This window comes from Calidris pugnax, unplaced genomic scaffold (assembly GCF_001431845.1).
Source record: "Calidris pugnax isolate Ruff unplaced genomic scaffold, ASM143184v1 scaffold14, whole genome shotgun sequence".
Classification (NCBI taxonomy): Eukaryota; Metazoa; Chordata; class Aves; order Charadriiformes; family Scolopacidae; genus Calidris; species Calidris pugnax.
The window spans coordinates 2,445,279-2,461,613 of NW_015090793.1; the positions used below are offsets into that span (position 1 = coordinate 2,445,279).

Sequence of the window (16,335 nt, forward strand, 5' to 3'; positions counted from 1 at the left end):
CGGTTGCCCTTTTCTTTTTCTCTATTTTCTCCCTTTTTTTTTTTTTTTGAACATGTTAGATTTATCTCAGCTCATCAATAAAGGATTTAATCAGAGATGCCTGCATAGAAAAAGCAGCAGGGCTGTCTCATTAGCTGTGTGTAAAATTATTTTAATGACTTTAAATTATCATGGTACAATAATAGCTATGCTAGGAAGAAATACTTTTAAGAATAGTTTTCCCTCCACTTTTAAAATTTATAGTCTCTATAATATCATCACTCTTAGACTTCCACCTACATGCTTTTTTTTTTTTTATTGCTCTTTAGACAATTTGCCTTCATTTTGTGGGGGTGCAGAAGTTGTTCCCTTTTTCAATTTAATGCTATTTGATGACTTGCAATTGTGGTGTGACTAAGACTATTATCATATATACAAAAGCATTGCTGCTCCCAGAGAAAGCACAATTGAGTCCTAGACTTCAGCACCTTTGTAAACAAATGTTATTCCGTGCTCTCTTGTCCTTGTTATCGTCCTTAAAAATATAATGTCTGGCAATGTATGCTAATATAAGTATTTTTTTAATTGTTCTTGGGGCAAGTAGGACCCTCTTGAGATCTCACCATGGAAGTTGAAGTGCATAGAAGAAAAACCTGCAATGTACTCTTAATTGTACCAAACCCTTACTTTGCAGTTCAGCTAAGAATCCAGGAGATTTCTGAATCGATTAAAGGATTCAACATGGATGAGCAAATAAGCGTCTAAAGTTAATAAGTCCATTTATCAAAACAATGACATTTGAGGTACAAAACACTTCTCCGTCTCCAGTCAGTTCTTCTGTTTGTGCCATGGTATTCTGTATGTACAAAACATGTTTATGACGTGATGCTTAATGCCTGATTTTAGACAGAATGTCAGTCTTTCCAGAAACTTTACTTCTACATAGGTACTTCACACAATACCACTGAACTTTTGGAGCTTGTGGAAAGTGAAGTAGGAGGATTTCTCTAGAGACTCAAACTGGCTCCGCTGAACACTGAAAGCTCGATAGTACAATCCAGTGACACACAAAAGGTATTAGAATCTTAATTTTTGCTACAAAACGTACAGATCAACTTCTTCTAAAAGCTCATTGATAATAGACAATTTACCTGTGGGTGAACAGTTTAAATCTTTTTTTCTGAAAGAAGGAAAGAAATTAGACAACTTTCACTTTGGAGATATGCTTATGTAGCATCTTCTAGCAAATAAAAGGATTTTTATTTTGTCATTACTATGTGTATGCCTTTGCTCCTAAGTGCATCTGAGAGTCTAGAAAGCTTGTTTCAGAGTGAAAATAAAATCTGTACAAAAAGCTATGGACTGTTGCCTGAAAATTTTGAATTTGTTGGATTGTAAACTTACAGATATTTGCTTACGGAAGGAACTTTTCCTGCAAAAAATCCTGTGTAATGTATCAGAATTACCACCACACACTTGCAAAAGGGACTAGATGTATTGTATAGGACATGACTTCACAAGAAATACCTTCTAGTGAGATTTTGCACAGTGTGTTCTGTTCTGCTGTATCTGTTTTGGCCAATATCCCTGTGTAGGCATGCCTTTAAGCTTTCATTTTCCTGCTTGTTCCTTGACTATTTATTGCTTGAGCAAATATGCCTGTATTATTTGTATATGCATGCATTCTCATTGCTTGTTTCCTACCTAATGTTATAAAATCTTCAGATTTCAACATCGTAGAATTTTCTTTATAATAGAAAATGAGTTATTGCCGAGAATCTGCAGGAAAAATATGTTCTATAGTTAGTATATTTAATTTGTGAACTTCTTAAAGCAAATTCATTCCACCTTATAAATAAACTGCTTCACTTTGGTGACAGGCTATTATTTCTGGTGCTTCAGTCATGTGTTGTTTTTTTCCTTTTTTTTTTCAGTAGCTCAAAAAGACCAGATGATTAAAATACAGTCCTGTCATAGTTTTGAACTTTCCTGACTTCATAAGAAGCTATAACAGCTTCTCTTTCTGACTGTACCCTAGCAAAGGTAAATATTGGAGGAATAGAGAACAAGACTGATGAAAGCTGAGGAGCAGGACAGAATTCCCTTAGAACAGTGGTTTGAGAATCCCATTCAGTTGGCCAGAGCCAACAGACAGCAGTCTGCAAATACTGAGGTTTTTCAGGTGGATTGTCCTTAGCAGCTGGATACTTGTTTTTTTAAGAAGCCAAATGATGCTTTCTTTGCTTTTTTTTTTTTTTAAATTAATTTTAGCTTTATTCTACAGAAGACATTGAAATCCAGAGGGACAGAGAACACATTTTGGGGCCTTTAAATGCAAACCGAGGATGAAAAATGAATATTAAAAAAATGACTGACTTCCAGCAAGCTGATTTTCTTTGTGGATGTTTATGGTAATAATTAAGGTGATATACATCCTTCTTGTGCACTACCCTAATTTCCTTTGGGACAGGATTTTTAGCATGTTTTCGAGTTGTTACTGGCTGTTTCTTTTTCAAGCTAATCCAGTGCTGAGTTAGCTACAGTTCAATGTAAAGTCTAGTTTCCCTGATGAATCTTGTGGCACAGATTGCATTTATAACTGAGTTTAATGATAGAACAGTTTCACTCAATCTTTAAGTACTACTTAAGCACTTTTATTATCCTATGGATGGGATATGCTTTACACATTGCACTTCAAAGGCTTGTTTTTGTGGAAATCTCTAGACATAAAAGAGCTTCAAGTTCATTACAATGAAAGTCATGGCTTTGTGGAAATCTCTAGACATAAAAGAGACACAGCTTCAAGTTCATTACAATGAAAGTCATGGAAGAGGCTTTTTCAAATAAAGTAACTAATCCTGTATTTGTCTTTTCTGTGTCATGTCTACCTGTGTCTCCACATTTACTTGTTCAGCTTTCCTTGTGGAGCATGGTGGGAGGGGTGGAGTTGAGCATAGGTTATTCCTACTAGTATCCTCTCAAGTGAGTCATTTTCTTTGTAATTCAGAGTGTATTTCCTTTCAGATTCAATTACAGTAAGGCTTTCTTGCTAAAGTAGTGAAGTGATATGTGCCAGAAGCTTCGAGTAGGTACAGTACTGTGTGCTGTGACACAGATCAGCTCAGACATCAGGACACCTCATGGTATGTGGGGAATTCGTTCACGTGGGAGAAAATATGTCAAAGAAGACATTCTTCCCCTCCGTGCTCCCACCTCGGATTTAACTGGTGGAAAGACCTGTGGATGAAGGCTGATGAAGGCTTGTTCCTTACCACTCTTTATCAAACATGTAAATTACTCTTGTCAGTTAATAACATGGAGGTGCTTGACATCTGTGACTTGGAAGTACAAACAAAGTGAGTCATTTTCTTTGTAATTCAGACTGTACTTCGTTTCAGATTCAATTACAGTAAGGCTTTCTTAGAAGTGAGTCATTTTCTTTGTAATTCAGAGTGTATTTCCTTTCAGATTCAATTACAGTAAGGCTTTCTTGCTAAAGTAGTGAAGTGATATGTGCCAGAAGCTTCGAGTAGGTACAGTACTGTGTGCTGTGACACAGATCAGCTCAGACATCAGGACACCTCATGGTATGTGGGGAATTCGTTCACGTGGGAGAAAATATGTCAAAGAAGACATTCTTCCCCTCCGTGCTCCCACCTCGGATTTAACTGGTGGAAAGACCTGTGGATGAAGGCTGATGAAGGCTTGTTCCTTACCACTCTTTATCAAACATGTAAATTACTCTTGTCAGTTAATAACATGGAGGTGCTTGACATCTGTGACTTGGAAGTACAAAACCCAGTTTACGTTTAGTGGAGAGCTTACTTGATAAAGCTAATGAAAATACAAGGTGCAGGTTTTTCTTCTCTCCTACCAGAACTACCGCTGGAGTTACAACTGGTGACCTCTGTGTGAAGGATCACAGAAGTTGCTGTCAATGCTTGGTATTAATATTGAAGAACCTGAATGTTGACAAACTTTTTCAGGTTTAAATCTCTTTCAGTACAAAACCCAGTATACGTTTAGTGGACAGCTTACTTGATAAAGCTAATGAAAATACAAGGTGCAGGTTTTTCTTCTCTCCTACCAGAACTACCGCTGGAGTTACAACTGGTGACCTCTGTGTGAAGGATCACAGAAGTTGCTGTCAATGCTTGGTATTAATATTGAAGAACCTGAATGTTGACAAACTTTTTCAGGTTTAAATCTCTTTCAGTACAATCCTTTATGCTATTGTTTAGAGCATGTCTGTTAGAGCGGGGAGCTGCTTCTATATGCAGTGCTAGTGCTTTCCTTACTTGATTTTATTAATAATTTTTTCATATTTTACTGAGATGTTAAAAGCATAAAGTTCTTCTTTAGCACCTTGCAGTCTAGAGACTTCCTTGCTCAGTGGGGACATCTTTGTATTTCATAGTGCTTTCTGCTTTTTTTTTTTTTCTTTTGCACAGTGTGTTCTGTTCTGCTGTATCTGTTTTGGCCAATATCCCTGTGTAGGCATGCCTTTAAGCTTTCATTTTCCTGCTTGTTCCTTGACTATTTATTGCTTGAGCAAATATGCCTGTATTTGTATATGCATGCATTCTCATTGCTTGTTTCCTACCTAATGTTATAAAATCTTCAGATTTCAACATCGTAGAATTTTCTTTATAATAGAAAATGAGTTATTGCCGAGAATCTGCAGGAAAAATATGTTCTATAGTTAGTATATTTAATTTGTGAACTTCTTAAAGCAAATTCATTCCACCTTATAAATAAACTGCTTCACTTTGGTGACAGGCTATTATTTCTGGTGCTTCAGTCATGTGTTGTTTTTTTCCTTTTTTTTTTCAGTAGCTCAAAAAGACCAGATGATTAAAATACAGTCCTGTCATAGTTTTGAACTTTCCTGACTTCATAAGAAGCTATAACAGCTTCTCTTTCTGACTGTACCCTAGCAAAGGTAAATATTGGAGGAATAGAGAACAAGACTGATGAAAGCTGAGGAGCAGGACAGAATTCCCTTAGAACAGTGGTTTGAGAATCCCATTCAGTTGGCCAGAGCCAACAGACAGCAGTCTGCAAATACTGAGGTTTTTCAGGTGGATTGTCCTTAGCAGCTGGATACTTGTTTTTTTAAGAAGCCAAATGATGCTTTCTTTGCTTTTTTTTTTTTTTAAATTAATTTTAGCTTTATTCTACAGAAGACATTGAAATCCAGAGGGACAGAGAACACATTTTGGGGCCTTTAAATGCAAACCGAGGATGAAAAATGAATATTAAAAAAATGACTGACTTCCAGCAAGCTGATTTTCTTTGTGGATGTTTATGGTAATAATTAAGGTGATATACATCCTTCTTGTGCACTACCCTAATTTCCTTTGGGACAGGATTTTTAGCATGTTTTCGAGTTGTTACTGGCTGTTTCTTTTTCAAGCTAATCCAGTGCTGAGTTAGCTACAGTTCAATGTAAAGTCTAGTTTCCCTGATGAATCTTGTGGCACAGATTGCATTTATAACTGAGTTTAATGATAGAACAGTTTCACTCAATCTTTAAGTACTACTTAAGCACTTTTATTATCCTATGGATGGGATGTGCTTTACACATTGCACTTCAAAGGCTTGTCTTTGTGGAAATCTCTAGACATAAAAGAGACACAGCTTCAAGTTCATTACAATGAAAGTCATGGAAGAGGCTTTTTCAAATAAAGTAACTAATCCTGTATTTGTCTTTTCTGTGTCGTGTCTGCCTGTGTCTCCACATTTACTTGTTCAGCTTTCCTTGTGGAGCATGGTGGGAGGGGTGGAGTTGAGCATAGGTTATTCCTACTAGTATCCTCTCAAAGTGAGTCATTTTCTTTGTAATTCAGACTGTACTTCGTTTCAGATTCAATTACAGTAAGGCTTTCTTACTAAAGCAGTGAAGTGATATGTGCCAGAAGCTTCGAGTAGGTACAGTACTGTGTGCTGTGACACAGATCAGCTCAGACATCAGGACGCTTCATGGTATGTGGAGAATTTGTTCACGTGGGAGAACATCTAATGTCGAAGAAGACATTTTTCCCCCCCATGCTCCCACCTCGGATTTAACTGGTGGAAAGACCTCATGGTATGTGGGGAATTCGTTCACGTGGGAGAAAATATGTCAAAGAAGACATTCTTCCCCTCCGTGCTCCCACCTCGGATTTAACTGGTGGAAAGACCTGTGGATGAAGGCTGATGAAGGCTTGTTCCTTACCACTCTTTATCAAACATGTAAATTACTCTTGTCAGTTAATAACATGGAGGTGCTTGACATCTGTGACTTGGAAGTACAAAACCCAGTTTACGTTTAGTGGAGAGCTTACTTGATAAAGCTAATGAAAATACAAGGTGCAGGTTTTTCTTCTCTCCTGCCAGAACTACGACTGGAGATACAGTTTGTGAACTCTGTGTGAAGGATCACAGAAGTTGCTCTTAATGCTCAGTATTAATATCGAAGAACCTGAATGTTGACTTTTTCAGGTTTAAATCTCTTTCAGTACAATCCTTTATGTTTACAGCATGTCTGTTAGAGCCAGGAGCTGCTTCTAAATGCAGTGCTAGTGCTTTCCTTACTTGATTTTATTAATAATTTTTTCATGTTTTACTGAGATGTTAAAAGCATAAAGTTCTTCTTTAGCACCTTGCAGTCTAGAGACTTCTATTGTTTAGAGCATGTCTGTTAGAGCGGGGAGCTGCTTCTATATGCAGTGCTAGTGCTTTCCTTACTTGATTTTATTAATAATTTTTTCATATTTTACTGAGATGTTAAAAGCATAAAGTTCTTCTTTAGCACCTTGCAGTCTAGAGACTTCCTTGCTCAGTGGGGACATCTTTGTATTTCATAGTGCTTTCTGCTTTTTTTTTTTTTTCTTCTCCCCTTGGTTTGTCCAGTTGCTTCTTAAACACATAAATATTTGGCATTGGTCAAATGCATTTAACGTGTTGATGCTGTTTAGTTTTTGGATTGGTAAGACATTGAATATTCTTTCTTTTTACCTTCTCCGCTTTGCCAATTCTTCACATCTAGTATTGCTCTCATCAGTTTTTTCCCCAGGTAAAAAGCTCTGATAATAGTGCCTTACTAGCACCAAGCTGTTTTTCTTTTTCACAGAACAGTATGTTACAAATTCCAAGGTTTAATTCCGAGTGATAAATCAGTTCAGAGCTTATCAGTGTATGTACAATGATAAGGTGTCTTCTTCATTTGCATTTATTGCTTTTCATCTGGCCTTTTATCACTTAACCTGCAAAAGGAATTCATGACTGATTTTCTTTGGGTTTGTGTTTTTGGGTTTTTTGCAGCCATCACTTCTGAGGTGTTCTGTCAGCCTGAGTAACAGAATCATCAACTGACTTTGTCACTTCCATGTTAGGGCCCTCCTCCCCCACCCTTTTCTTTTTTCATTAGCACATAAATGCATTGAATAGTACACACCTTATTGTATATCCCTGTGTGCCTAAACTGGTAATCTTTTCCCTGGAAGAATGAGAGGTGTGTATTTCGATTCTTTGTTTCTTATTTCTTCAATCTCTTACTTGTGTAATAGCCTACATTCCAATTTGTTTAGACGACTTCTGTGAGAAGCATCACTACCTTTGGAGATAGAAATATGAGTTCGATCTGCTTGTTCTCCAACCTTTTGACTCCTTCAGGGACGTCTTGTATCAAGGCTGTTTACACAAGATCTGCTGATTTTACCCAGTGTATCTCTCTTGTCCCCTCCATAGGCTTAAGATTACTTTTTTTTCTTCCTTTACATGCTTGCCTTATATGGATATCAGATTTAATTATCTCTGTTCTCACAGGTTTCTCTGGTATCGTACTTGCTGTTTTCCATTTGTCAGTTTTAAGTGAGAGGCTACATGCTGCTATTTAGTTCAATACAACAGTTGGATAAACAATTAAGAGAAACTACAGTCTTAAACACAATGAAAAGGAACCATAGCTTCTCTGTTTAAGTTTGAGATTCCTGCACAGAAGCTTCTCAGTGCTATTCTCTGTCAGGGGAAAAAAAAATATCCAGCAATTGAACATCTTTTACCAAATCTTTTCCTGCAGCTCTCTCTTTTTCAAATATGCGGTTGCCCTTTAATTGTTCATACTTGCTCTACTTGCTGCTCCTTGTGTGCTTAAAAAAGGCATAAAAAGATTGTGCATTGAGTTGTTCTCCAGACCTTTTTCTCTTGATCTATCATGGTATAAGTTTTTAAATCATTGGGTTTTTTTCTATTTTTCTCTGTTTTGGTATGTCCTTAGCTTTACAATGATGCATTCTTATTTCTAAGAACTTCCTCCTCTCTTTTTCAGTCTGGCTTTGCTTTTTAAATATGACTGCAGCAGATTTTTTCCTTCTGACACTCCTGTCTGGGTACTAAATCTAACTTACTGCTACGAAAGCAGCTCAGTAGCATCTTCAACTGCAGTCTGTGCATTGCTCCATTAGAAGCAACAATTGTTTTGTGTCTTTCAGTTTCTCTGACTCTAACCTCATGAAGTTATTCATTGAATGTATCTAAAATCTTACCATGATTATAATTCTTGAATGGGATACTTTCTGGGAGGTAGTTGAGGTCATTATTGCTGTTTTCTGGCCTTTTTTGTTGCTCTGATCTTTCTCAGTGTGTCTCAGTTGTGTTTATTCAAACAAAACATAAAGGAAACTCCATTTAAAAATCCTGTATTTAAAAAATACAGAATTTGCAAGACCATTTGGGAGATTAATTACTTATCATTACTTGGTGCTCTTTGCTGCGCCACCTTGATAACAATTTTCATCTCTGGCAAGTGGCAAATCTTCTCATGAAATGGTAAAAACGTATACTTTTTCTAGGTGTGTATTCAGTGAGCTTGGAAGTGTGTGGCTAGGACTGAACGTAGGAGATATATTGTGCATACACTTAACTCTTCCTGACTATTTGCAGTCACTTCAGGAACATTTGCTGTATTAGTAAAACGAGAAGGCCAATCCAGAAATCTTGTTTCGTATCTTGTCATCTCAGATCCTCTATTCTCCCCAACACATGGGATTTTTCCTCCTCCTCCTGCACCTCCCTGTTGCTTTTTTTTCTGAGCCCAAATGAATGCTTGTAGTCGTGATCATATAAAGTGTGTATGCCATACAGGTTTCCTTCATACACTTAGTGTGGGTGTTGCTTAATGCATTAATCTTTTGTTCAGCAGAGTTTCCATGCAGCTTTAATATTCACTTGTAAAACCTGTAATTTCTTTTAAACTTAGATATTTCAAATGAATACTTTGTCTTCGTTATTGCTTTCTGTCTGAGAAACTGCTTTCAGTTTGCCTTTTATCCTATTCTTATTAGATTTCCATGTTCAAAGCACTTGGAAGTGCCCAGCTTGTGCTTATATAAAAATCGATCTATCGTGCACGATGACATAACTGTCTTGTGGCTTGCCCCCAGTAAATGCCTGAACAAGTAAGATCTTGAGCTCAGAAAGCATAAGAGATTGTGACCCTTTAAAACACCAATTTTTGGCTTTGATATTCCTTGTTCATGGTCCCTCTCCTCTTGCTTTATCTGGAGAATTCAGGTGCTGTAGCTGTGACTTAAGAAGAAAGAGCTGTGTGCACCTGGCCAGGGGGTGTTAATAGCAGGCAAGGGGTTAAACTCTCTTGTTCCAGGTAAATCCACTCTGCTGAGAGCTTTAATGTGTTTGTGTTGGTAGGAAAGTAAATCAACAAACATTTTTATTATTCAATATGCACTCTATTGACTCTTTCTGCATGCAATATCTGTAATGGATATTTTTATTTTTAGGGCAGTGATTCCCAGCAGCTAGAAGAGCACTTTAAAAAATTGAGGTAGTTTTATGTGGTGGTTGCGTGTGTATGATCCACTCTGTGTGTTTACACACAACTAAAAATATTCCCTTACATTTAAAGATTATTATTAATGTGCCTTTAAATATTTTAGAATCCATGAATGGAAGTCACACAGTGTATTTTAATATTTTTTTTAAATAATGCTTGCCCTAAGTGTTCACAAAACATCTTACTAAATTTGTCATCAGACACTTCGTGATGAGCCCACCTAACTACAGCGATGCACACAGCATGTGGTTCAGTTGTATACGCGAAGGATATTAGAATGATTTGGAATCTGTTGCATCCATCAGTGATTTGTGCTAGAATATGGGGAAGGAAATTGTATGACAACCCCAGGGTGCTCTGGTTGTCTATAAAACCTTTTGCATTGAAAAGATTTCCTATTTAGATTATGCAAGTCCATTCTTCAAAACCTTGTATGTATGTTGAGTTTGTTGGGTTTTAACCCTTGATGTAGTCTGAAAATGAGGCTTGTTAATTAATCAATGATAGCATCTTCTTTTTGTGACTTGAAAATGTTAAGCACTGATATCTTGCAATCTCACTTGGACTAAGCCCTACTGTAGATTAGCTGTCTCTTTGTCAATTTAATTGCTACATTTCAGATGCAAGGGACAATAACTGTATCGTAACATACTATTGCATAGTATTCTTTTAAGAAACGAGATGTTTCCTTTTGCAACATTTCTATTACTGGTGAAAACCAAAGAAAAACAGTAAAAAGTGAACAGTAAAAGTGCCTGCCTATGCCAAAATGAATTCTACATTTCCACTTAAGCCTATAGCTGCAAAGTTGGACTCAAAATTGGAATCTTACTTTATATAGTCAATGTGCAAAGTAGTGTATATGGCTTCAGAAAGTAAACAGTAGTCTTTATTTTTTCGTCAGCCTGTCTGCAGCCTACCTCTATAAACAGCTGTGTTTAGACTTCACTTTTCTAAGTATTTTTCTGGAGCTGTAAAAGATACTTTTTACTAGTAAACAGAAATGACTAGTAATGTTTTGATGGCATCTTTGAAGTCTTATCAGCTAATAATACGCAGCTTTAGCTTACTTTTGTAAATGCTGGATATGACTGTGAAATGCATACAAGCCTTCATCAATTTGATTCTACTGAGTCCTTTTTTAATAAGTGCTTTATTAAAAGTAGGTTTTAAGTGACAGCTTTTACCTGTTAAATGAAAAGCCTGAATTTCAAACGTGGATATTTCTGTAGCCTTTCAGAAGTTTAAGTGTTTTCTGTAGTATGAGGCCATAAACACAGCAGACTCAGAAATACATCTGCTTCATCCTTTTTTTGTTTCTCACCTTTTTTTTTTAAATGGAACAGAGAAAACTAAAGGATACAGCATCATTTCATATCTTAAACTTAAGACTTAATCACACAGAATAATAAAAATAAAGCATTAAAATGTTATTAATGTTATTGTTCCAATATCCACTGAATAATTTGTGTTGAGTGACCTGTCTCTTGAAGGCAGAATTAATTAGTTTTGTAAATTAGGAACTGAACCACAGAGTCGCCTGACGATGAACTAAGGTTTACACAAGGTCTTGGTGGCAGGGTAGGAACTACAGCCAAATATGAAGTAGTCACCACCTTCCAGGTCCCTGTCCAGTTTTAATTTGTTGGTTATATATAATGCTATGTGCCATCTAAAACTTGTGTTCTTTCACTTGCCTGCTTTCATTTGAATGACTGCAGTGTTTGTGAACCTTGAATAACTGATCGACTTCATTGGCTTATATAAATGCACCTGACACACAACAGCTAGTGAAGTCTATTTTAATTGTCATAAAAGATACATGAAGTATTGCAAGATGAATGTTCCTCTCTTCTGGAAATTTTTATATTCAAGACAGAGTAAAATTTGACATTAAATAGACATGAGTTTTTAGCAAAGCTGGAAAATAAAAGCTTCTACTGACAGCATTTCCATTGCAGTGCTCTTATGTGGGAGGAATACACATCAAGACATTTTCTGACTAAAAACACACTTAACAAGGGTGAGAAGTTACAGATCACCATTTTTTATGGTATTTTTACGGTGAGTGCATTTACTCCTAGGTAGTACTTGTTCTGCTGTTGATCTGAATTGAAAGAAAGTGTGTGTTGTCCATCCTTGTTCCCACACACACTTTTACTGTGTTTTGGACCTTTTACCTTCAGGGACTGACCTAAATACTTCATGAGAAAGTAAGTTGATATGGCAGCCACGAAACTTGAGTCGTTCACGCTTTGTCCTTTTATTTATCCCCTTGCTTATCCTTTAAGCAAAGGAAAAATACTGCTAGTTATGGGAACACTGATACTAAGCTATTCTAAATTTGATCTCGAAAACACACCACAACCTGCTCTTCCGCCCTTGCCCTACTGCTGCAGAACCAACCCACAGACGTATTTTTAATTAACTATCTTTTATTTATATTTATAGGTCAGATGTGAGAGTACATAGAAGCAATAGCCAGGCCGGAGGGATTGGGCAGTAGGTTGAAAATAACAGCAGGAAGGGTTTCTTTCCCCTGGCAGTCAGCTCTGCTGAAACAAACATTTCAACAAGTTTGCCTGCGGTACCAGCACATTTTATTTTCTTCTCTCAGTGAAGGTGGTAGTTGGAACATAAGGATACACATTCTTAGTTTTGTGTTTGTTTTTTTTTTTTACCATCTTTGCAAAGAACATTATTTACATGCTAATCTGCAATGTAATTACAATAAAGTAACTGTATCCTGGCGATGAAGAAGCAATGGGAATGCTTTACAGCTTTCTGTTGTAATAAGTGTTCTTATCTAACAGATACTCATCTGAGTGAGAGATGGCAGGGGTCAGAGCCATTCCATGCTCCTGTGTCTGGAAGTGGAGCAGGGCAGAAAGGAAGCAGGTTTGCCTGTATAAGCTGCCAGAGAACCACTCTCTTATTAAGGGCTTGTATTAGCTTATATCAGTTTGCTTTTTTTGTGTGTGTGTGTGTAAATTCCACTTAATTATCAAACAGTAATTTCTGAAGGGCGACTCCTGCACTGGTTTATATGGAGTGCCAGCGAAATGTGCATGCTGGTCTCTTCTCAACATGTAGAAAACCCTGAACAGGGAAAAAAAAATAAATCCATAGCCAGCACTGTTGCTGCAGAAGTTTGCAAGCTAATGAGCGTGAAAGCACAGGAAGCAACACAGAAGTTCTGCCTTGCCCAACTTTTTTCATTTGGGTGGGGTAGACAGATGAATATTATGTTTCTTTCAAACAATATGCTCTTTCCTGTAGCTTCTTGTTTATTGTAAGCAGAAAGCCCCTGAGTGATGTCTGTTGGTGTGAGCGGTGCCATCTGGAAAACAGGCTTCTGACTTGTTTAGAGTTCAATCCTGTTGGTTATATATCAGGACAAGGAGATTAAGTGGTTAATTTCGCTGGGATGCTGTTTGCCTATTTTACAATAATATTTTTACAGCTTTCTGAAAAGACCGAGTACTAAATGAAAATTATTTTTCATTACGTGCCTTGTTTAGCCAGACAACATGTTACAATCTGGCATTAGTATTTTTCCAAGTGCAGCTTGGCAGACAACACTGTGGCATGGTGATGGAGAAAACTCACTTCATGGTTTGCTCTTGTTAAAATACATCCATTTTAATGAAAGCATTGGCTTGTAGCCTGCTCTTGTCTGGAAATAGGCCCAGTACCAGGGACGTTAAAGAATTTAAGTAGTCCTGTTTTTGGGGAGATTATTTGGAATTGAGTTTATTTGTTCCTTCCTCCTGCCACTTGAAAAAGAGCTGGTACTAAATGGCCCCTCAGCTAGCGGGGCTGCTCACCACCACCTTGTGTTACTGCTGCCCAGAGGAGGGAGAGGCTGAAATCTGTAACGTGGAGCAAATTCCGGAAAACTTCCCTCAGTTGGTTTCCTTGCTTCCTAACTGTACTCTCTCGTGCTGTCTGTGCCCTTAGGATGTAGCTACCAAGTGTCACGGGGTTCGGTCACCTTGTGGGGTAATGGGGTGTGCATGGGTCAACCTTTGGTACTTGCTGTTGAGTTTGGATCTTCCTTTCTCTCTACAATTTTAGGTTGGCTGGTAAAGCTGTTATTCTCCATCAGTGATCTGTTCTTCTCCTAAAAAGTAGCAGTTCTGGTCTCTGTCAGCTTTTCCATTAAACTTCATTCACCAAATGGCACGCAGCATGACATTTACAAACAAAGTAAATGATAAAGCTCTCAAGATTTTATTTTTTTTTCTTTACAATTGACTGGTGGAGCAATATGATGCTTTTGAAGAAAAAAATTGTTTAAGTCTGTGTATGTGTACACTATATAGGCAAGGAGAAAAAAAAGAATAAGGTGCGAGTGTGGAGCGGGACACAAAACAGATTTCTAACAATGTAATCATTCTTTGTTTCTGTGTACTCCCCAGGCTGAGGAATTGAGCTCTCAAATATACTGAATGTGTTTTAAAGGCAGGTTAATTTTTCAAAACTCTTGAAAAGGCTTCACTACTAAATAAAGAGGCTGCCAGATGGAAGACTGATGTGCTATCAAGAATAAGAGCAGTTGTAGTACAAAAGCTGATCCATACTGCATGTCCCACACGTGCTCATATTTATCGTAATGAATACTCTTCTATTGAGAAATTACTCCTTTGGAAGTAAATGAGAAACTGTAAACTGTATGTGTCATCCTGTGGCAGGTACCAAATAACAAATAATGATAAACGCTGAAGTACAACACCGAGATGGAGTGTAAATATTGTAATGAGTTAATTTCCACTGTTGTTGCAAAACACTTGTGTTGGCTTTTTTAGATATGATCCTTTAATTCTTCAACCGCATGTATCAATAATTTATAAAATACTTTCAAATATTACTAGTAAACAATTTTCTTTATCAAATTGATTTATAGAGGGCATGAAGGAAGAACCTGAAGTGCACTTTGAGGAGCTGCTTGAGAGAGCCAAAGCTGGAGAACCAAAAGCACAAACGGAGGTAATTTTATATGCTCTTTGTCCAGTCTTGTTTGCTCTTAATTCCAAAAATAACACTGCCTGCTGTAGAAGTATTATCTCTTCTTTAGTTGAACTGTCTCTGTTTTGATCTTAAACTATTCAAAGAAAGGTGATGCCAGATGGTTTCTCTGCCTTGAGAAATGCTGTTTGCTTGGGAGTGTGGCTGAGAGTAAGCCTTGAGGACACATACGAAAACAAGGAGGGTAGGCTGAGAGCATGGAGAAGGTACAGAACTGCTTTTGTCTTTTTTTTAAAAAAGCATGTGCCGAAGAGTTACTTGTGGAGGTGTGCAGATAGGGACCATTGAATGCTGTTGGTTCAGCACTATATATAAAGATACCAGGCTGGATTCTGCGGAAGATGCTGGTGTCAAGGCGCTTTAGCAGGAGCAGAGATTGGTTGATGTCTTGCTCTTAAACCATTTCTTTGTTGAATTAACATGCTTTAGAATAGAAGCCCATCCTTCTTTATTGAAATTAGCTATGTTGAGTTGTGTAATGGCAAATATAATTGAATTAATAATGGCAGTTCTGTCCCTGGATGTGTTAGCACTTTAGGTGTCCCTTAAGTTTTAGAAGAATTTTACCACTTTTCCGCTGCATTCCATTGTCTGGTGTATTGGTCTAGTCGGGGTTTAATTTGTGTTTAACTTGGCTAATATTTTAATTGAGCACTCTTTTCCAGCTTCAGCTCTGATGGCAAAAGGGGAGGGTTATGGCCTCCTGCATGCTTGTTGGTGGTTTGGGTTTTTCCCCTGAGGATCGCCACTCTTTGCAAATAAAAAAAATAATGGTGGGGATGGGAAAGTAATCCTTTTACTACTGGTTTAAGGAAGAAATAATAAAAAAAGATATGGCAGTGCCAGGCTTGCTCCCCACTCTATTTCAACTTGAGGGGCAGGCTGTCCTTGGAGTTGTAATCAGAGACAGTAACAAATCCTTCACCTTTGAAACAGCTGGTGGCTTTGCGGAGGATGAAGCTTTAGCCTTGAGGAGCTGTAAAATCGGCATTTTGGCTCCATTCCTCCACACAAGATAAAGCAAATGCCGTAAACATTCTTTCAGTAGATTACTTCCAGTTGACTAAGAAGTACCTTATGTAATCTAAGCCTATGATGTGTGCATATATATGTATATAAATAATAATATTTCTTTTATCCTTCTCAAGTCATTCTACCTTCACTCCTTTCCTTTATCTGTTTAACTGTGAACAGTTTCTATTCCCAGACAATAACAGGATTCTTGTCATATAGAGATCCAGCATACAATTTTGTTTCCCTACACACTCAGGATAAATTGACTGCCTGGAAAGAAATCCCAAATACAGTCATTTCTTTTCTATGCAATGAAATTTCTTGTGACTTGTGGAGAGGGACTTTACTTTTAGTTTTAAAGCCCTAAAAAAAAAAAATTATTTCTTCTCTGTTGTTGTATATGTCCCTTTAGAATCAGTTAAAAAAAAATCTATTTCTTACCTTTGTAGGAGTAGGAATGAGAAGCTGAGATGGCACCG

At 37.3% G+C, this 16,335-nt stretch overlaps 1 protein-coding gene across 2 annotated transcripts in view; it reads left to right on the forward strand.

Moving 5' to 3' along the window:
• WFS1 (Wolfram syndrome 1 (wolframin)) overlaps positions 1-16,335 on the forward strand; it is a 38,818-nt gene that overhangs the window by 9,788 nt on the left and 12,695 nt on the right. For both annotated transcript variants that reach the window (XM_014936055.1, XM_014936057.1), the window contains exon 3: positions 14,721-14,803. In XM_014936055.1, coding sequence (XP_014791541.1) covers positions 14,721-14,803 — 83 coding nt within the window. The remainder of the gene's footprint in view (positions 1-14,720; positions 14,804-16,335) is intronic.